This window comes from Camellia sinensis, chromosome 2 (genome assembly GCF_055761805.1).
Source record: "Camellia sinensis isolate YWXY chromosome 2, ASM5576180v1, whole genome shotgun sequence".
Lineage (NCBI taxonomy): Eukaryota > Viridiplantae > Streptophyta > Magnoliopsida > Ericales > Theaceae > Camellia > Camellia sinensis.
In genome coordinates this window covers 67,173,780-67,196,555 of record NC_138962.1, presented here as the reverse complement: position 1 = coordinate 67,196,555, position 22,776 = coordinate 67,173,780, and the positions used below count along the sequence as shown (strand labels likewise).

The 22,776-nt window shown below is 31.4% G+C and overlaps 1 protein-coding gene across 3 annotated transcripts; it reads left to right on the top strand.

Annotated features, from left to right (window-relative positions):
• Nucleotides 1–972: 972 nt before the first annotated feature.
• LOC145820095 (uncharacterized) lies at nucleotides 973–12,739 on the top strand. Of its 3 annotated transcripts, XM_082914731.1 has the most exons (7): nucleotides 973–1,351; nucleotides 1,954–2,220; nucleotides 5,473–5,503; nucleotides 7,819–7,884; nucleotides 9,586–9,717; nucleotides 9,873–9,989; nucleotides 12,608–12,739. In XM_082914731.1, the coding sequence occupies exons 4-7, from the start codon at nucleotides 7,867–7,869 to the stop codon at nucleotides 12,716–12,718; spliced, it is 378 nt and encodes a 125-aa protein (XP_082770857.1). In that variant the 5' UTR covers nucleotides 973–1,351; nucleotides 1,954–2,220; nucleotides 5,473–5,503; nucleotides 7,819–7,866; the 3' UTR covers nucleotides 12,719–12,739. The 3 variants fall into 3 exon arrangements, 2 of the variants coding, with proteins under 2 accessions (XP_082770857.1, XP_082770858.1); XR_014361044.1 differs by lacking the exon at nucleotides 7,819–7,884 and having other exon boundaries at nucleotides 12,608–12,711; XM_082914732.1 differs by lacking the exons at nucleotides 973–1,351; nucleotides 1,954–2,220 and adding an exon at nucleotides 4,510–4,611.
• The last annotated feature ends 10,037 nt before the right edge of the window (nucleotides 12,740–22,776 follow it).

The following is a 22,776-nucleotide window of genomic DNA, read 5'->3' as shown; positions in this document are numbered from 1 at the left end:
TTTTTATTTCATCCTCTGTATGTCGTGTAACTTTTTTCGAAAGTATTCGTGTTCAAACCATCATGCAATTTTATTCAAAATACAAAGGAATATCATTTTACACATGCCACGAGATTTTAGTTCTATTTTTTAAAAATTTCCAATAAATTTGTTTTCACAATTTCATAATTTTTATGAAGGAGTTGCGTTGGCCACTACAAAATTCATTTTTTTAAAAAAATTTGCAAAATAAATAACATGAAAATAATTTGTTCTAAGAAACAAGCGAAAACCTAATGCTATTACACAAACTATACCTATTGTTATTACACGAACAAATATTATTTTGAAAATTTTTTTTTTCCACAAAACCAGGAAACATATACTTAAAATTTATTCATTTTTTTTTGGGGGGGGGGGGGGATGGAAAAATAGAGTTCTGTAGAGACTTTGGTTAGAGTATAGGGGTGAGTTTTAAGTGAGTGGAGTTTGCAAAAGAGTTTTAAAATGTTTATTATGAATGAAGTTCCACTACAAGAATTTACACATTTGGCGACCATTTTTGCCGACCAAAAAAATTTTGGTCGCAAAAAAATGATATTTGGCTACCAAATATTAAGTAGTCGCGAATGATCATTAATTTTGGCGACCAAATATTATTAGTCGTAGAAGGTTATATTTTAGCGACCAAAAAATGAGTTGGTCGCAGAAAGTGGTATGTTTTTGCCGACCAACTACACATTTGGTCGCGAAAGGTCACATATTTTTTGGCGACCAAAAATTTGGTCGCCAAAAACTTATTTTCAGCAACCAAAAAAAATTAGTCGCCAAATTATATTTTTAGCAACTAATATTTTAGTCGCCGTTGATTGAGATTTTGCGACTAAAAAAATTTGTCGGCGAAGATAGCTTTTTTGCAACTAATATTGTCTTTTGATTGCCAAAAATTTGGGAGGGAAATTTAAAACACGGAGGGGGAAATGAAAATTTTTTGCGAGTAAAAAAAATTTCTCTCCATCGTACCATCTCCTCTCTCTCTCTCTCTCTCAGGTCTCTGCTAAAGCTCTTCAACCCCTACCCTCTCTTTGCATCGGACACCAAATCCCAAACCCTCCTCTCTTTCTTTTGCAAAAACTCTTCAAAACCCTCACTCTCTCTCTTCTTTAGACCCCAAATCCCAAACCCAAACCCAAACCCCAACCGGCATAACAATGAGTGAGAAGGAGAAGATGAACAAAGAAAATACACACAGACAGAGCTCTGAACCAGAAGAAAAGAACAAAGAAAGAGAAGTAACGACAGAGAGAGAAGATGGCCGAAAGGAGACGGAAGAGACTTACGCACGCAAAGAACACTTCCACCCTTCAACCAGGTTTGTAGATTCAAACTAGGGTTTTGATTTGGGGATTTTCACTAAAAATCAAGGTTTTGATTGAGCAATTCGAAAATTCTGTAAAATTAATGAACCTTAAGTAACTCTAGTTTAACAAAAAATTTGGTAATGTTATTAATTTTCACGAGTATCCAAAACACTGCGCACCAAAACACTCGTACAGCCCAAAAAGGGTCGCCGTTCGACCTTGTTTGTAAGCTCTGAGCTCTGGTCATGGCTTCAAAGAAGAAACCAAACAAGGCAAAGCGACCCAGACAAGACTTTGAACAGCTCGACCGCTTCGATTCGCTTCCATGGAACTCTTCTCTCTCCAAAAACGACGACCCTTTCTCTATCTCTGTTGGCTATAGCGAACTCGAGGGAGGGAGGTTCGATTAGTTTTCAATTTCAATTAAACGAAAATTTTGGGTTTTCATGCTGTTTTTCGTTATGGGTTTCTGTTAGTTTTTGTGCACATGCTTCAGAATTCTAAACAGTTGAGTTCTTTTAGTTTCCTGCATTTTCTTGGCAACCAAACAGGGGTTGATGTTGGAAATTTTAAGAGATGATGATATATACATATTTTTTGGTTGTGAATGTAGGTTTTCTATCGCTTGAAGAGATTGATGAATCTGAGTATGGTTTGGAAATTCCTAAACCTGAGAGAGAAAACAAGAAACAAAGGACTAAAGAAAATAAAAATGAGAAAAAAAGGAAGCATAGTGAAGTGGAGGATGAGCTTGGTGGTGAGGTTGAAGCTGTAAGTGAAGAGAAGGATAATAAAGTGGAGAGAAAGAAGAAAAAGAAGAAGAAGAAAAAGAAGAACAAGGATGCAAAGAATTCTGAGGAAAATGAAGAACCAACTGCTGGTTAGTGTTTTGAATTCTCTTCAATTTTTAATAATTTGAGTCAGAATTGTAATTCTGCTTATTTATTTTTTAGTAATTTGTGGATTAGTATAAAATTTTGTTTGATTAGATTGAGGTTAAGGTTTCTTATAGATTTTGTTCTGAACATGTCAATGCTTTAGTATTTATCCATTTCTGTGCTAGATAAATCATAATTTGGTATATTTTTGTCTCTCTACATATTAATGGTAATTTATTGATCTTTGGGTTGGGAATGCATTTAAGGTTGACAAGTTTTGATCTCTTTTTTCATATATAAATGATTTGGTAATATTTTGGTTCTGATTCACTACAATGAGTCTGCCACTTATCAATTTCTGGGTCAATCTTAAAGTTAAGTTTATGAGATAGTGCAGACTGCTTCATAAAGTGATTAAATTTGTTAGATAGTTTGTATTTTGGATTCTGTTTGAACGAGTGATTTTTTTTTTTACAAAATTAAATTGAGACAGAAGTTAGTGATCCCAAGGAGGATATTGAAGGAGATTCAGTTGATGAAGCTGAATATTACGCTTGGAATGAACTGAGGCTACTTCCCCCTGCTTATGAAAGCAATATATAGTCTTGGGTTTAAAGAACCAACACCAATACAGAAAGCTTATATTTTAACATGCTTCTGTTCTGTCTATCATCGAAGCTAGAGTTTTGTGTGTATAGAGACCTAGCAACTAGATGTGACAACTAAATTTGATTTGCCCTTATAGAAGATTGATGGTACTATCTTTTCACCTTTGGCTATCAGTTCTATTCTATGATATATGTTGATGAACTTAACAATGATTCTTAATGGGACAATGGTAACATGTAATTAATTGAAACAGGTGACCATGGATCAATTTGGTTATGTGGCCTACATGAAGATGAGCTTACTATTCTGACAAATGGGTGTAGTTTATTAATTGCATGGAGAGGGATATCATTATAGTTCCCATGCTCTTACAAACCTGCTTAATTCCAAAGATTTTTGGGGTGCTTTCTCATAATTTGGTTTTTAAAGATTTTTGTGCTAAATATGTTTTATTCTTTCATGATAGTTTATATTCTTTTCTGCTAAAATCAAAGCATGTGCCATGAATCATTTGTGTACAAGGCGTACTCATTAGGATTAGAATATTTGATGGGATCATTCTCTTAGAAAAGTCATACGGAATTAGATGGAAAGGATTTTGTTAACCTAGATTTAGATAATTAATTTTATATATAGGACTTGGGAGTATATAGAATTTTAAGATTATTTGTAAGTTGTGGTACATGTGATTTTATGATTTTATTTTGACTTAATCTTTTGGCATGCTTGAGGTTGGCTTATGATGTTGAAGTTTCAATGAAGAATCTTGAAGATAAAACAATGTCTGATGAGGTTCAGAGAGTGAAGCATTGGCTTTTAAACAGAAAATGCTTTCTACTTTTACACAGAAGTGACCATGTTTACTTTTAACTACTATTTGTTGCTGATCAAAACCAAAAGAAAAATAAAGAAAAATAAAAGAGAGAGAGAGAGAGAGAGATTAAATTTATAACGGTTACCTTCTTTGCATAATCAATGACTTAGTGTGGATGCAAAACCCCATCTCTCTAACCTATTTTTAAAATTTTAAATGCTTAATCTTATAAAACTACCTAAACTTTTGAGTATCTCACAATCTTGGTTATCAAGGTTTGTATAAGTTAATGCATCATGATTTATCATGCGATTCAAACCTAAGAAATTAGACAACACTTAGGTTGTGTTTGTTTCATAGAAAGGATTGGAATAAAATGAGTTGAAGTCTATAGAAAGAAATTAGACAAACTACCTAATGATATGTTTCACTGAGAAGCCGTAAAGTTGAAGTCTATAGCCTTGTTACATTATAAAATTGGATTTAGTGAAGGAATAAAGGTTTATTCATGTGTTCAAGATTTAGTGAAGGAATTCTAAAAGCTTTTGCAATGGTTCTGATGCAATCTTTTTGGAAAAGGTTAGTTATTAAAGTCAATCTAGTACCAAGAAGAGCTGGATCTGCTTTAAGTATCTCTAGTTGGGGTCAGAAGCTGGGGCAGAGCTACTAGATATCTCCCCCTGCACCCCCAGTTCCCACTCCCAGTTATAATGTTTTCCTACCCCTCTCCACTTTAGTGCTGCTTACCTTTCTCCACCATTGTCAGAAGTAGAAGGTGAAATTGTGGTATTTGATCAATATCTTGAATGTAGGGTACTGGGAGAATACACTTTCTATTCCTAGGGGAGTTGATCATGGCCCTCCATCTGTGAACTCGCCTGAGCCATGTAGTCGAGAATTGGTTCGAATTCGACTTTATGACACGGTTAACACTGGCTCTGTCTTCTTTGTGGTCTCAGAGTTACAAGAGGTAAGTGCATTCCACACACTACAAGAAAATCAAGATTTAGCAGCATTTTTTATTGTATCGGCCTGAAAAAGGCTGCTATAGATAGGCTATTGTAGCGGTTATTGACTGCAACTAAAAATAAAAGTTTTAGCAGCATTTTTTCCCTAAAATGCTGCCAAAAGGCAAAGCTGTACATGAAGCTGTGTTCCTAGTGAAGTAAGGGATAACCTTAAATAATATTAACAATATTCCATTGCTGAATAAGAGAGTGGAGAATAAAAAAGAGAGAAAATGAAGGGAAGGATTAGTATACTTTGATCTCTTTATAATTGTTGACTTCAACACGGCAAGAATTTCATCTTTTTCTAATTGTAGTGAAAGAATTTCTTAAAAGCAACCAAATAAGCTACCTCCACATTTGTTTGTTTTTATGGCTGAACTACCATATATCTTCTAGATATACCCCCTTGCACCTAATGGTGAGCTCATATACAGCAGCCTCTTTGCCATAAAAAATGGCATAATAGCAAAATTATGACATGGAGTCTTTTCTAAAGAAATCTAAAAATGTTGTCAATACCATACCAATGTTCTTATGCAATTACTGAGGGACAAGTTGCACTACTAGAATTTGCTTGTAATTAAACTCATGCTGAGCTTTTTGCTATACTTCTTGTTTTTAGCATGAAGGCATAAAAGAGCAAATTGAAACGAGCATTTTCTTTATGAAGAATAGCAACTATTTTCATGTTTATTTCTTGTTCCTGTTTGTTGTTATGGTTAGAAAATTAGTTAGTTAGATTTTTTTGTTTTTTTTTTTTTTCATTCCAGATTGCACCAGGGATAACCAGCGTTTTCTTCTTTTCTTCCTATGTTTTGCAGGCTACGTTCACTGACATTCTGAAACAACTTGGTATGCCTTCTTCATTCTTATTTGCTTAAATCTTATGTCAAGTCTGATGCTTCATTGAGTCAAGTCGAGTCGAGTCTATGAATCTAATTTAAAAGTGTCTGTGAAAGTTTAGATGATACTCAAATTCTATTTAGCAATATGTTGCATTTTAGTAATGAACATTGAAAAATGAGCCGAAAATGTTTCGTTATTCCAGTGGCTTAAATAATCCTTATGGATGTATTGCACTTCAATGGGAAATTAGGCCTGCTCTTGAATGGCCTAGGATTTATTAAAACAGTTAATTGACTTGACTTTGCAAACATCAAGTGGAACCTTGTTGGTCTACTTTACCCAAAAATTTCCACTCTCACACAAAGATATATATATATATATATATAGATAAAGAGAGAGAGAGAGAGGGGCGTGTGTTTGATGATGCCTGTGAAATCACAATGGCCACAACTTTTCATTTATGTGATGTGCGTGTGCAACTTGACTAAAGACTTCAAAAAAAAAGAGAAAACATTTGGAAGGTCATTTAGACTATTCGATTGGATGGGAAGGACGCTCAAGGTAGGCCTGATGTTGTAGGAGAAGTACTATCACTAGCTATTATATTAAATATTGGACCCCTTACCTGAGGGCATTCAAATCTGGGATCCAAGGTTAACTACACTGCACATTGTCTTCTTTGAATTTTTTTTTTTTTTTCCTATTTTTTTTTTCTTTCTGTTTTTGTTGAGAGAGAGCACCTTTTAAATGAATCACATATGCTTCAAGTAGTTTTTGGGGTTTAATTAGACTGCACCTTTCATTTATTTATATTTATTTGAAAGCTTTTATTACTTAAAAAACAAAATGTACACTAGATAACACATCTCTCCTACATTGCTACCACACATATTTTGCATGTATGCCATTGAGAATCAAAGGTATTAGATAGTGTGCATGTTGTCATCCTGTCACACATTTTACATGCTATTCAAAGTTGGCTCAATATCTATGGCATCTCATAAAAGAAATGGAACTTCTTTACACTATCAAATTGGTATATATAGATGTATGGCCCATTTGAATACTTTTCCACTATCCATTGTGAATGTATATTAAAACGAAGATTCTCCTAGGAAGTCTTTTCTCTTCCATTCAACATGTGTTGTGCTAGCTTCTTTTTTGCCCTTCACCAGTCAACAAGCTTTTGTTTCAATTGCAATGTATTCATGTAGTTATTGTTTTCAATTCGAGTACTATGCTTTACTTTCTTTTTTTATATGATTTCCATGGCCTATGTTATGTCCTCAAAACATCCATTTCTCAACCTTATCCAATATTTCTTTCCTGCTGAGAGTCTCCTCCTGCTGAGAGTCTCCTCAACCTTATCCATTTCTCAACCTTATCCAAAAATCTCCTCAACCTCAGTTTGCCTCTTTAAAGCAATTTCCTTCATCCTGCTAGCTTTTAGTTGATCAAGCCTTTCAACTGCCACCTCAGCCTTGACAACAAAAAACAAGTCAATATTTAAACAGCAGGTATTTGATACAAATTCAAGGACCTTATGCAACCTCTTACTCTGCCACCAGATCAAATAATCAACCAAAATTCATTGACTCAGTGGGTATGAAAGTTAGTCAAATTGATGTTAATCGAACAATATGAAATAAATTATCTTTTCCTTTTGCAGTTCTTGGAGCCGAGACTGAAACTCATCCAATGCATATAGTAAGGAATACGTTCATAGTATGTTACATGATCTTGTGCCAACATATTTGCATAATGTAGTGCCAACCATGTTTCATAATGTGGCATCAACACAGTTTCATAATGTAGCTTCTACACATGTCCATGACTCTAGGCTTCCGCATTAGCTTGAACTTTATTTTGTGGACGCTGGTTATAGCAGCATGGATTAGTTCTTTTCTTTTTGTTATTATTTTTTTTCTTTTGCCTTTGTAAATTAGAAGCAATAGTTAACAAAGGAACTATTCTTATCCAATTTATTTTTGCTTTCTTATGTTTCTCATATTTTTGGCCTTGAATTTCCATTGATTTGAGTAGGGTTGATCTGGGAAATGGTGGGGCTAGATGAAATATCATACCAAGTCATACTCGAGAGCTTTTATGATTTTGTTGAGGGGTGTGAATATTCCCAAATGACATGTTGAAAAATAGATTTTACACAATTGTATGTTTCTGTCCCAACTTGCTGACCCACATGCAGAGACAGTTGGCACAAGGATGATCATCACTGATTTACCATTTTCTTAGCGCATGCAATTGGGTGACTTGTTCGTACTCAAATGGCAGTGATCCTTCTAACCAGCTTTTCCCTACAGGTCTTTAGCACTTGGAATTTAATTGAAGTTGCCAATGAAGTCTGATTCATGTTGTCTGGTCTCCTGGTAAGGCTTCAACTAAAGCTTTCCACTACCTCTTAGATTGCTCTCCTAGGATAACTTTATATTAAGAGTCATTATCTTAGTTTTACAGTGCAAGAGGTTTTGGTCCTGCCAAAGTTTTAAAAAGCGGCCGCAACCGTTACGTAACGCTGTTACGTAACGATTTTGGCGGTTACCACCACCCGTTACGGCCGCTTTTGCAGTGTGATTGAGATTCACAGGTGTGTCGGCCGTAACGACTGCCGTAACGGTCGTAATGGTGCCGTAATGACCTGTTACGCACCGTTACGTAACGGTTACAAACAGTTTCTTTCAAAAAAAAAAAAACTGAAAATGGAGGAAGAGGGATAGAGAGAAGAGGGAAGATAAAGAGAGAAAATGGAGGAGCAAGAGATAGAGAGAGAAAAGAGGGAAGATGAAAAACATGTTATTGATTTGTTGAAGCTGTAAAACCTATTCTATTCTATTCAGCTGCTATCACTAAACCATTTTGTTTGTGTGTGTCTATTTATATATTGTTTGAAAATAATAATAATAATAAGTGTGGCCATTATCCATTTGGCTTGGTTAAAATATATATGTATATATATATATATATATTTAGGCTCTTATTTATTCTTTTACTTTTGTCATTATTTATCTTATATATAATAGTTAGTGATTGATTTTTTGTATAATATAAAGCCATTAATTATTAAAATAAAATGTAAAAAACTCCATTTATAGTGATTTAAAAATATCAAATATATTGGATCATACTTAAAAATTTATAAAAATTGATCAATATTTATTTTTAACCCAATAAATATGATCATGGAAAAAAAATATGCGTATCGGTAAGTTTTTTCAAATTGTGCGAAAAATAAAAAAATTTACGGTTCTGATTACCGCAACCGTTACACTACGGCCTTTACACCCCACAACCGCAACCGCGTCACCGCCACCGTTACGGCGACCGCAACCGCTTTTCAGAACCTTGGGTCCTGCACTTTCTTCGCCTTTGATGTTTGAATTGATCCTTCATTGTCCCATCTGGGTTAGATAGTGTTTTATGTCAATGATTACTATTAATCACAATAGCTCGATTTAGTTTGGTTTTTCAGGACAATTTGTTATTCATTTGGGTTAGACTTAGATACGCTCTGTTTGTTAAAAAAAAATAAAAAATTGCGGCTTATTTAGCTTAAAATAATGTGCTTAAACAATGAACTTCTAAAACAGGGAGTTTGGTTCTTTTTGGGTTTTCAGGTTTAAAAACTCAAATAGTCTCTATTTTTTTTTTTAAACTGGTTATGGTTCCCAACACTGACAAGTCTGACACTACTTGTTACACCGATTTCTCTGGGGCTCTTTACATATTGAGCATTATTTATCTCTCGAGATTTTTCATCCAGCTGGGGGTTGGATAATGTGAGATTTCTTTGGGTAGATCTACAGTGTTCAAATATAGAGGTTATGTTATAGACTTAGCAAAAAAATATAGAGGTTGTAGAAGTTTTATAGTTCCTCCAATACTTCTTATGCTGTGAGCCTTGAACTTATTCCTGCTGTTGATACTTGCACAACCCACCTACCCCTGCAGGATGCCAGTGTGCGAGGCAGGGGCATGTGGGAAGTCATTGGTTGATTTGTCCTCTCATTTTTTGTAGGCTCACTTGAAAGGGATTAATTACACCTTACTTATTTATGTTTCTTGTTCTGCAGACAAGGCAAGCCTTTACACCAGAGCAAATAAATGAAGCATGTTATGTTGACATTAATTCCAACAAGGCTGTCTTTGACAGTTTGAGGAATAACCCAAAAGTGAACTATGATGGGATGTGCTTCGCTTACAAGGTAAATCCTAATCTTTTCACCTGGAACCCTGGCAGACAATTGAACTTCTCTGTCTTCCCCAAGAGTTCATAGATTGTTACAGGTGCCTGCCCAAAAAGCTTCGAAAAAAAGTTGTCTTTGTGCTGAGAATTTACTTGGTCTTTATTTGATTACAGTCCAAACATGCTCTGAAGGACAAGAATCAACTACTCATCCTAATACGTAAATTTCCAGAGGGCATTGCTGTTATTGATCTCAAGGATGCATACCCAACTGTCATGGAGGATCTACAGGTTTGTGAAATTTTTCTGCGTCCATAACATACCTAAATTAGATATATTAATTTTTTTCCTCCATTTTCTTTACCTTTTCCTTCTTATTTTAAAAATCTAATCAAATTTATGATTCAAATACAACATTTTCAAGAATTTGCCTTTGTTATTGGGTGATAGTTAAAACTGTATATGGGATGTTTAATCAATCAAACTGATGTTTAATTAGTGTGGCACGCAACCTAATCCAACCATCCTTTTTCAGTGCCTTTAGTAATCACCCCATTGGGAATCATATATATGCCAATGAAATCAGTTGCTCAATTATTCATTTGTGACTCATTAGGTGAGACGATTGATTAAAAAGTGTTCCATACTTTTTGATTGGGACAGTGGAGGGAAAAAACAAGAACAAAAAAAAAAACAAACAAAGAGTTATAGCTACATGTATGAGATTTGACTAAAACAGTTGCATAATCCAATTTTGAAACATTTTTACATTCAATTGTCCAAACGAAGCCAACTAAGCTTTGTGTCCCAATTTAAAAAGGTCGGTTACATAAATTATTTTTTTGCTATTTTGATATGTAAAGAGCTATATTTTGTTGAGTTGATACATATCGAGAAATAAAAAATGTGTTTAAATATTTTAAAGCCTTGGATACGCCTTTGTAAAGGGTCTTGTTAACAACTTAATATGTTTAAATTTGTCTCACTTATTAAAGTGAATAATTAAAGATTGTCCAACTATTTAATACTTCATTAAATCAATACTCTTATTTTGGAAAATCTTCTCTAACTTTTCTCTAACTTCTCTAACTTTTCATCATCTCTAATTTTTCATTCATAATCTTAATGAAAAATAATTAGGTTATCCCCTACCTTCCCCCCCCCCTTTTTTTATTTTTAATTTTATGAATAAGATGATTGAAGATTACTATATCACCCATTTTATTTTCACACCTTCAAATATTTCTACAACAATAATGCATGCTCATTTTGTTCCATGGCTAACTAAAAATAAAAAATAAAAAATCTAGAGAATGAATGAATCTACATTGCATTATTCGCGAATCATCCACTATTTTATGTATATCTAAACTCAAGTGCTTTCTTTGTTATTATATTTTTATGTTGTAGTGGAGCATAACATTTCACCCATATAGTTTACATAAAAATTTAAAATTTTCTATAATATCACACATTACATAATTTGTTTTTGTTTTTGTTTTAATATGTTGCAAAGCATTAATTTTTTTTAATATATATTACAATAGCCAAATTAACATTAGTCTTTGTTATTCTAAATATAAGTGATTATGATATTTACAAGTGTACAATTGAAAGACTAACTTAATTGCATGATTGAACACAAGATTGTTTTAAAAGAAATCACTTCCAAAAGTGGTCAACATGGAGATTCCTCTCGACTTGAAGCTTTTAGACTAAAAAAAAAGCATATTCAATCAGAAGAGGATCGATCTTTAAGCAAAAAATAAAAATAAAAATAAAAATAAATATTCATGTAGTTCAGTGAATTTTAGTATCATGTTGAGTTCAGTGAATTATAGATAGTATTATTTTGTAGATATGATAGGTCCTATATTTATACATATGGTTCGTACGTAGGAGGTAAAAAGAAAGGGGGGTAAATATTCATGTATCATTTTCTTAGTCATCAAACCAAGACATACTCTCTGAGGATAGGGGGGTAAAGATGGAATTTACAGTTTAGTTTATGTTGACCAGTATAGAAACTTTAAACATTGTAATGTTCCACTGATCCAAGGATGACTAGTTAAACAAGAATTTGTGACTGTTCCATGGAAATCAAAATGTGATAGATAAGGCAAAAACGAGCTGGTTGGGGCAAAAAGTTGGAAACAGCCTGGAAACAATCCGAGATCGTAGCGGTCACCTCGGCCTAGATCAAACAAACTTGTGAAAGCAAGCAACGCTTCGATATGACGCATTATTAGTTATGTAGGACATAAAAGTGTGACAAAGTAGGCAAAACCGGGGCGTTTGGGGTCCAAAACTGCTCTAAATTAGCTCCTCTCTATTTCTTTTTTTTCCTTCTTTTCTCTTCCTTTGGTGGTCTGCATGGTGAAGTATTGCATCAGTCATGAAGGTGGACTGATCTGGAGCAATTTTGGTGGTCTGCATCAGATCTGTCTGGATGCTTTCGGTGGTGTGCTATATATGGTGGTGACTATCAACACCAATTCATAGTTTGTATTTATAGGTGACAGTCAACTATAAATACAAACTATTAATCATCAATGTATCAAATTTATTAGAGAGCTGCTATATATTATTTTTTGTTTTAAACATTTTTTTATATCACTGATCAATATATGCATGATAAATATAAAGTAATATATTAGTATTTGCATTTTCTAATACTTAACTCTAAATAAAAACGATTAGAAATAAAACTATCCAATAGTAACAAACTGGTTAAACGGGGAATTATGGCTCATCCAATTTATTCTATAGACATAAGAATGCTATTGTTTTATTTACAATTTGATAATGGTAGTCATTTTAATTTGCTAATGTGACCTTTGCTTTTCATGGACATTTTTCATTATTTGTCCAATTTTAACTGACATTATTTCTCTTTTTCTTTGGTACAGATGGATGAATTCGTGCACAAAGCTAAATTGTACAGGACAAATTGGCACTTTTTGTATTTTTGGAAGGATTATATATTTTTGTATAGATGTATATGGAAAATATTAGGGTAGACTAGTAGTTATATTTTTGGATGTGTGTGTATAGAAAATATTTGGTAGCCTACTAGTTATATTTTTGGGTTGCTGTACATGGATAAAAATTTAAAACATAATAACAAGTACTTGTTATGTGTTTAATTTTTATGCTAAATGAAATATGTAGTTTCGAATTATTTGCGGATGTAAACTTATAATAGTTGTTGACTTTAATTAAACAGGTTAGAAATGGTTGATATATGGTTTTTGATTGAATGTTGATGATTTAATTTATTTGTTGGTTTGAATGATTTCTTCTTTTTACAGATTATATTGAATAAATTGGATGAATTATTATAAATTACAGGTTTATTTTGTTGGGTATTGGCGACCAAAATTTGGTTTGGTTTTTATAGTTTTGGCGACCAATTGATTAGTCGCGAAATGTCACAATTGGCGACCAAAAAAATTTTGGTCGCAGAATGTCACAATTGGCGACCATAATTTTTGGTCGCGAAATGTCCCAATTGGCGACCAAAACAAATTTTGGTCACAGAATGTCACAATTGGCGATCAAACAAATTTTGGTTGCAGAATGTCACAATTGGCGACCAAATTTTTTGGTCGCGGAATGTCACGATTGGCGACCAAAGTTTTTGGTCGCGGAATGTCACAATTGGCGACCAAACTTTTTGGTCGTTGAATGTGATAATTGGCGACCAAACTTTTTGGTCGCGAAAATATCACTTTTCGCGACCAAAGTATTTTGGCGACAAAATAAATTAGTCGCGGTAATTAAACATTTAGCAACTAAAAATTTAGTCGCGAAATCCAACTTTTGCCGACCAACCACAATTTTGGTCGCGAATTACTTTTGTCGACCCTCAATTGGCGACCAAAGTAGCGACCAAAAAAATTGGTCGCGGATAACTTTTGCCGACCAAAAATTGACTTTTAGCGACCAATTTTTTTGTTGCCAAAAGTGTTAATTCTTGTAGTGTTCTGAAAAGAGTTTGGTTATGAGTTTTGCAAAGACTTCTTCTACCAAAGAATTTAACAAAATTATTACATTCTACAAATTAGAACTATATATTTTCGTTAATGAAGGATGTAACAGATTTTATTTGTTAGCATTTTTTAGGAAAAAAAAGTTGGTCAAGTGCAATATTAGATTTATTTTTATATATTTTTTTGGTCAAATCAAGTTTTGTAGATAAGTTTGTTCATTACTTTTGAATGGAGTTTTGAAAAGAGTTTGAAAATAATTTTGAATGAAATTCAAAAAACAGTTTGGTTGTAAATTTTAAAAAGAGTTTTTCAAAAAATATTATTCATCAAAATTATTACATTCTACAAATTACAACTAAACATTTTCGTCAATCAAGGATGTAAGAGTTTTTTATTTATGGGTCTTCTTTCGGAAAAAATAATCAGGAGGAAGTCCCATATTAGATTTTATTTTTATATGTTTGTTTCGAAAAATAGAGTTTTGCAAAGAGTTTGATTATGTTTGTTCATGAGTTTTGAATGGAGTTTAGATGTAATTTTGAATGATGTTCTACAAACATTTTGGTTGTGAATTTTGAAAAGACTTTTTTAAACTAAAGATTAAGAAAATTATTCGTTGTGTTTGGTTTAAATTTTTTGGATTCTCAATTTATTGGAAATTGAGTTTTTGGTTTTTCATTTTTTTCCTTTTGTTTTTAGTGAATACATTTAAAATTTTAAGTAATTTTTTTTTTTTTAGAAGCACCTTTTTGTACATGTATCTTAAAAGTAAAATATTTGTAAAAAACAATATTAAAAAATTAATAAATACACAACAACACAACAATGTACTTCATTCTCCTAATTGTTTTTTTTTTTTTTGGTATTTACTTTTGTAAAGATTTTTTTCACAAGTATTATATTTTTTTAGTGTGTTTATGTTAGGTGTATCTAAAAATTAAATAAATTGCTTAGAATATTAAAATAATTTAGTGAAAAAAAATATGAAAAAATGAAAATTTCAATTTTTTGATAAGTGAATCCTAAAAAATCAAACTAAACAAACTAATTACAACATAATATTTTCATATATTAACATTTTTTTTTTATCTATGAGAACTTTTTTGGAATACAAAATTGGTGAAGTCCAATATTTGATTTATTTTTATATATTTTTTTGAAAAAAATAGAGTTTTGCAGAAAGTTTGTTACTAATTTGTTCATGAGTTTTAAATGAAGATTTGAAAAGAGTTTGGAAATATTTACAATTATCAGGCAAGTTGTGAAAATAGTTCGTTATGAGTTTTAAAAAAAAATTAAAAAAAAATTACAAAAATTATTACATTCCACAAATTATAACAAAATACTTTCGTCAATCAAATTGTAATATTCTTTATATGAGTATTTTTTCGAAATAAAAAATTGGCGAAGTCCAAGTTTTACATTACTTTTATATATTTTTATATATAAAAATCGGTGAAGTTCAATTGGTGAAATCCAACATTATTTGCTAAGGATGCGCCTCGGGCGGGTTCACTCAGGCTAGAGGGTTACCCAGGCCCAGCCCAAATTGTGTTTGGCAGTGCCTAAGCCCACCCAAGCCCGACCATCAACCCGAGCTTGGCTGCCTAAACCTGGACTGAGCTTCATAATTTGAACTCGATTTAACCCGAATTGCTCAAATTTCACAAGAAATATGATGATATTACAACAAAAGGCCTTTTTTATCCTTTCATATTGACAAGAGCAACTAGGAAAAAACTTAAGTTAAACATGATCTATATAAATGCATACACTGATTAAGTATTGACCACCACAATCCAATAAGCAGTTAATTTTATCATTATTCAAACTTTCCCAAATATAGCAGCAGAATGCATCCAAATCTGAAATAGAGGACTAGCAATGGTGCATTTCAGTGGATCTGAACCATAGCCCAAAATGATTAGCATCTTCATGATTAAACTATTGCAATTCATGAATGAAGGTTAGGATAAACATTCTACTATCAGTATACAAGTTAGACTAGTGAATTACCAATCAAGATACAAGAGTATAACTGGATTGTTTACTTGGAATCCTTAAGAGCAGGAACATCTACATAGATGGAATTCTTCCCTGATTAAACTCTGTGGTCCTTGTTCCTCTCTTCGCTGTTCTTTAACTCTTTGAGGAATAAATAAGAGTCTGAGACATAGAGAGAAAATAAAAGAATAGATAGGGTTTAGTCTTACTTTTAATCTAATGGTCCAAATACAAGATTCTAATCTAAGAGCCAAAGCCTAGCAAAAAAATAATAATTTAAAAACTAAGGGCCACTTATTTATACATACATTATATAATTTTTATAATATATAAAATGCAACTCAGGTTCGGGTTGTTCGGGTTATACACAGCGTTTGCCCAGGCTTGACCCAAATTGCAATTCAAGCATAAAAAATTTACCCAAGCCCGTCCATATTACAATATTATTGCCCAAGCCCTAAAAAAACTCGAGTTAGGCACTGGTTGCTCGGGTTAAGCCCGTCCGAGTTGCACCCCTATTATTTGCCAATAACCCCCTATTTCTCATGCAACGTTACTTCATGCGGCTAGCAATCTGCTGCATCACTTCACCTGCTAGAAGGTCAGGTGAATTCACTCCCTCACGAATTGAACAGCAGGCCACTTTTGAAGAGTAAAAATGTCAATTTATTCATTTTTTACTTATGGGGCACTTTTTCATAAATCTCTTTTCACCCACTTATATTCCATTTAATCCACATTATTTTCTTATGTTCCAATAAGTCCTATGAGTGACATAGTTACCAAAATATTCCTAATAATATTCATATTTACATTGTGAATGTTCCGTGATGTGAATATTCACACCATCAATGTAAATATTAACATGTCAATGTGCATATTCACATTGTACAATATGAATGCTCACATTACCAAATTGCTAACCATACAAAAAATATTTATAAGAGTAGAAATGTCCATAAAATACCTTAAATATGAAAATTAGGATTTGGTATATCAAATGTCTAAATAATAGGACTTATTAGAATATAAGAATATCTTATGAACTAATTGGGATACAAACACTTAAAAAAAGGTTTTTTAATAAATTTTCCTATACTTATTTGTATTTTTTTTTTTTTGCATTTTTTCGTCAAAAGTTAAAAAATTCTTCGTAAACATATTAATTTTTTACATCATATTTTATTCAAAAAATCAAAAAATTATTAAAATAGTATATTTCCAAACGAGCCCTAAAATATTTAAAAAGTTCATTATATATAATAAAATACGGATTGAAATTCAAAAATTATTTTTAAACATTCCCAAAATAAATAAATAAATCAACAATGCTACATCCCACTAAAAGTGGTGCTCTAAAGCACCACTAATGAGTTGACACCCACTTTTATAATAAATAAATAAAAAAAACAAGGCACAGAAACATTGTATCAGTGGGTACATCATTAGTGGTAGCACTAATTAGTGCTCCCACTCATTTTCCTAAATAAAAACTGACCAAAAAGTACATTTAGATAAGATGTACCTAAAAAATAAACAAAACAAAGAGATTTTTTTACTAAAGATAATAAAATACGAAAATAAAAAATTCAAAGACTCAAAAATTAATTTTGAAAATTAAAAAAAAAAATTGGATTTATAAATTTCTAAAAATTATTTTCAAAATATATAACTAAATAAATTTTTAAATTTTATTAATATTTTTGGAAAAGTTATCTTTTAAAATTAATTGTGAAAATCAAACCAAGGGCTGAAAATGCCTAGATATATGAATATTTTGCTGTTGAAAAATTCTACTCACTTTGTTCGGTTTCATTTTTGAGAATTTACGGCTCCGTTTGATAAGACTTTTCAATTATGATTTGAGAATATGAGTTGTATTTTAAGTTTGTATATTTTGAAATTATGATTTGAGTGTAGAAAATTTATTTGGTTATGATTTTTAAATAGAGTGTTGAATTGAATTTTGAATTGAGTGTGGAATTGAGTTTTGAAAGTTTGATTTTACATGTGAAGTAAGAAAATTTGTTTGGTTATGAGTTTTGGAAAGAGTTTTTAAAACTTTAATTCAAATTGTTGTAACTCATAACAAAACACATTACTTTCACACTATTGAAAATTTTGATCAACACTCATAACCAAACTCTTTTTAAATTCAATTAAAAAAATTTATTATTAACAGAAAATAACATTAATCAATTTTTTAATTAAAAATACTACAAAGGAAATAATTTTTTTTTCAAAATAAATATTCAAAAAAATTAAATCATAAATATTTAAATAATTTAAATAATCTAAAAAATTTAATAAGTAAAAAAATTAAAATAAATATTCAAAAAATTTAAATCGTAAAAATTTAAATAATTTAAATATTCAAAAAATTTAAATAATTTACAATTTTAATATTTTTAATTTAAAAACAACTCTACACTCAAATCGTAACCAAACACATAAAACAAAAATCAATTAAGAAATTATTTTTAAAACACATAATCAAACACATAATTCGAAACTCATACTATTTTTACAACTCTACACTCAAATCGTAACCAAATACATAACAAAAAAATTAAAATATTTAAAACTATTTTTATAAAATAGAGTTTCAATTTATTTTTATAAAATATTTTAAAATTTTAAAAATTAAAATCGCAATATTTAAAAATTAAAATATTTAAAAATATTCAAAAAATTAAAAAATAAAAAAAAATCGTAACATATTTAAATATTAAAATATTTAAAATCTTAACAAAATTAAAATATTTAAAAAATTAAAATATTGATTTGAATTGAGTTTTGAAAAGAGTTTTGAATTATGTGTTTGGTTATGAGTTTTGAAAAGTAATGATTATGTTTTGAATTGAGTTTTGAAAAATGAGTGTAGAATTATGATTTGAAAACTCCAAACAAACATCACACTCAAATCAATGGGTGGAGCTATAATTTGAGAGACTTATCAAACGGAGCCTACTTTTTTATTTTGTTTACTTTTTCATTTTTCTTATTTTTTTTTTGTTTTCACTGAATTTTTTTTAATATTTTAAGCAATTATTTTAATTTTTAAAAACATCTAATATAAATATACTTAAAAAATTTAATATTTGTAAAAAAATCTTGAAAAAATTCTCTAAATACTAAAAATATAAAAAAAATGAAAATTCTGTTTTTTTTTAATATTTTTGTGTATTTATTAATTTTTTAAAAAAAATTTTACAAATATTTTACTATTTAGACACATTATCTAAAAAAATTTTAAAAAAATACTTATAATTTAAAAAATATTCACTAAAAATAAAATAACACTAAAACTAATAACTTAATTTTTAAAAATTTAATTCAAAAAATTGAAACACGATTCTTATACAAATAAATAAATAAATAATTCACAGAATAATTCACAGTACCAACAAATCATTGCCGGATTTCAATTCGAGACTTTTCTGTACAAGGATAAATTATTCGTTGCGTCATCACGTCATGTACCCGTCACACGTCACCTCGACAACGTCAAAATGTACGATGTGGTGCCGCAAACCAATGAAAGGGTGCCAATTCAACAGAATGACAGTGGGGCCCACCATGGTCTATAACTTGGTTAGTAAGCCAAACGTGTAGAAGGAAAAATTATTGGTTGATATCCCTCGATATTTTTTAATTATTTAATATAAAATAATAAATTTTATTCTTTTTACTAAGGTTTTGTTTGTCATGTATTAAAAAGGTTAAAAAATTAAAATATTATTATCTTATTTAAGTCACATTATTTATTTAAGTTATATCATCTCTTTAATACATCATTTCAAACTTAACCTAAATCTAATTCATATTTTATAAAAAATCAAAAAATACACTTATTTAGTACATTCCAAACCAGGCCTAATTATAATACATATAAAATATTACGTGATATTGTCTGAACTAACTAATATCTTCTCATTTAAAGACTCACGTGAACGTTATATTTAGGGGTTGTTTGGGATAGACTATATAATCTATCTTTTTATCTTTTTATCTTTTTTCTATCACATCACCTCTCTACTTTTCTGCACATCTTTTCGTAAAAAGATAAAAAGTGCACTTTTTTAGAACACCCCAAACCAACCCTTAGGCTAAGGTTTGGTTTGGCATGGCATATTTTAAATAATTTAAAAAGTTATTAAAAAAATTAAAAATTTATTATTATTAATCAAAAAAAATAAATTTTATACAAAAATTATTACAACTTAGTTTGATGTCCCACGGACTTTTGTTGAGTTTTTTAGAAAAAATGCATAGGTGGGTGCACAAACAACACTTTGATGTTCGACCTGTAGGGGCCCATCACGGGTCTCGTTTTGATAATCTGAGCTGTAAATGTGTAGAACTCGTCGATTACTATATGTCTGTAAAAAATTACGTTGATCGGATATCGCTAATTACATGATCAAATCAGTTTTGTATAAAAAAAAAATGATGGTGTTATAGTTAACGGTTGAAAAAAAAACTAATCCAATCAGATAGCTATTGATATCCGATCAATGTGATTTTTTACCAGCATATAGTACTCGATGAGTTCTACACATTGATCAGTTCAGATTATTAAAACGGAACCTGTGATGGCCTCCACGAGCCGAACAGCACCGTCCAATGCAATGTCCGAAAAGTAGACAACCATTTCTTATATCAAATCAACTCCACCCAGACGGTACGGCTGTACTGCTTACTCTCCCTAACTTCTCCTACACACTAATTTATATAATTTTTTAACACACATTTTTTGAAAAAAAAATTAAAAAGTTAACCCAAACAACCTTTTTTTTTTGTCTCAACTTTTTAGTCCAAAAAGTGTTTGGGATGTTTTAAATAAGTGCACTTTTTGACTTTTTATGAAATATAGGTTGAGTTTGAAGTGATGTGATAGATAGATGATGTGACTTAAATAAGATTATTTGACTTAAATAGAATAGTGATTTTTTGACTTTTTGACTTTTTTAGGCCAAGTTTGGCATGATTGAAAAAAGACAAAAAGTTAAAAAGTCACTATCCTATTTAAGTCACATCATCTATTTAAATCACATCACCTCTCTAACACATCACTTCAAACCCAACCCAAACTCAACCCATATTTCATAAAAAGTCAAAAAGTGCACTTATTTAGTATATACCAAATAAGGCCTAAGTTTGGCATTCTCTAAAAAATTCAAAAAGTTAAAAAGTCACTATCATATTTAAGTCACATCATCTTATTTAAATCACATCACCTCTTTACCAAATCACTTCAAACCCAACTTATATTTCATAAAAAGTCAAGAAGTGCACTTATTTAGAACATTTCGAACAACTAGTTAAGAGATTTAAGAAAAAATTTAGAAATAAAATAAAATAAAGTGAATGAAACTAAGGCCTCGTTTGGGATGCTACCGTTTTAGCCAATTAGTCAAAAAGTTACTAAATTAGCCAATTAGTCATACCAAAAAGTCAACAATTACGGCTTCTCTCTACTTTTTGCACAACTTTTCGTAATTAGTCAAAAAGTCATCCCAAACATACAAGTTTTTTTTACCTATCTTTTTAGCCAATTAACCAAAAAGTTACTAAATTAACCTGTTCCCAAACGAGGCCTAAGTAAAATATAAATTTATTCTATTCACTTTTACCTATCTTATTCCTTTCCTTTCTTAATCTCTTTCTAAATTTTTCGACCAAGCACAATATAAATACTCTCATGTTTGTCCTTTCAACTTTTTGAGTTCTCTTCCATTTTCTATTTTCTTTAAGCTTTCCCACCTCCTTTTCCCACCACTTCTATTTTTTTTTTATTTGTACTTTACTTTGGAATAAATTATAAATACATCTTAGTTAAAATATAAATTAATTTTTATAATTTAAAAAATTATAAATATTTTTTTATTTAGGATTTTTTTTAGAAGAATTTTTTTAACCTAGATTTTTTTTAGAAGAATTTTTTTAACTTGACTTTTTAAATTTTTAGCTAATTTAACCTAGTTAAATTAGTTCCATTTAGAAAGAAATTTTTATTTTTTTCAGAGAAAAAGTTAAATAATTATGATTTAAATGTAGTATTTTATCTGTACGGGGAGGAAATAATTCTCCTCGTATAATCCTGTTGACCAAGTCCACGCTCCTCCGTACGACGTCGCTTTGTCACCTGAAAACACAAACGTGAGCTAGCCGGCGGGTGTGTGCCGGAAACCTCTCCGATGCCTAAGTCAGTAAGCTTGACAAATAGACAAAGTTTTATGTTCTCAAAAAGGTTGTGTTCAATTACCTCCTCCAAGGTGATGTTTATGGGTTTTTATAAGTTTCCCGTGGCACAATCCTAGTAGGACTTGTACTTCTCCATGCAGAGTCCTCCTAGGATTCATTCTCCTAAGGATAATGCTTATCCTTTTACACCCTCCCCCACTGCTTAAACCAAGTGGGATGGTTTTCTTTATGGCCGAACTTCCATTTGTCCGAAGTAAAATTGGCCATACCGAGCCACAGAGGGCCGAACTATCCTTAGCTCGGTCTTCTCCTCTAACTCCTTACTTCGGCTGCCCTTGTTCAACCTTGGTGTGCTTAGATCAAACTTCCAAGTAACAAGTTCTGACCGACCTAACCATTGTAAGTCACGATCGAACTAATTCCGAAACCGGACTTCCCAGAACATACTGCGACCGGACTAACTCTGAGACCGGCCTAACTCCGAGTTGCCTCCGGACCGGAGTAGCTTTACTCTTCCTTGGGCCGACGCAACTATCTCTTCTTGAGCCGGAGTAATCTCACCTCCTTGGGCCGGAGTATCCATTACGGCCTTTTTACTTAGTCCTTTGCGTTTTGGGCCCCAAAGCCCAACTCGAAGCTCGGCCCAATTTTTTCCAAAAATTACCCTCTCAATTGCCCCTTAATTCCATCTGCGCAACATGATTGGGATTACCAGTCTACTGGCCGAGCTAGAGTTTATTAAGCTTTTTCGGCCGAGCTAAAAACCCTTTAGCCTCTCCAGCCGAGCAAAAAGAAAAACCCTCAGGCTCTCCAACCGAGCTAATTTTACCTCGGGTATCACTATGTCCGGTCAAAACGTCTCTTCAATCACAGCG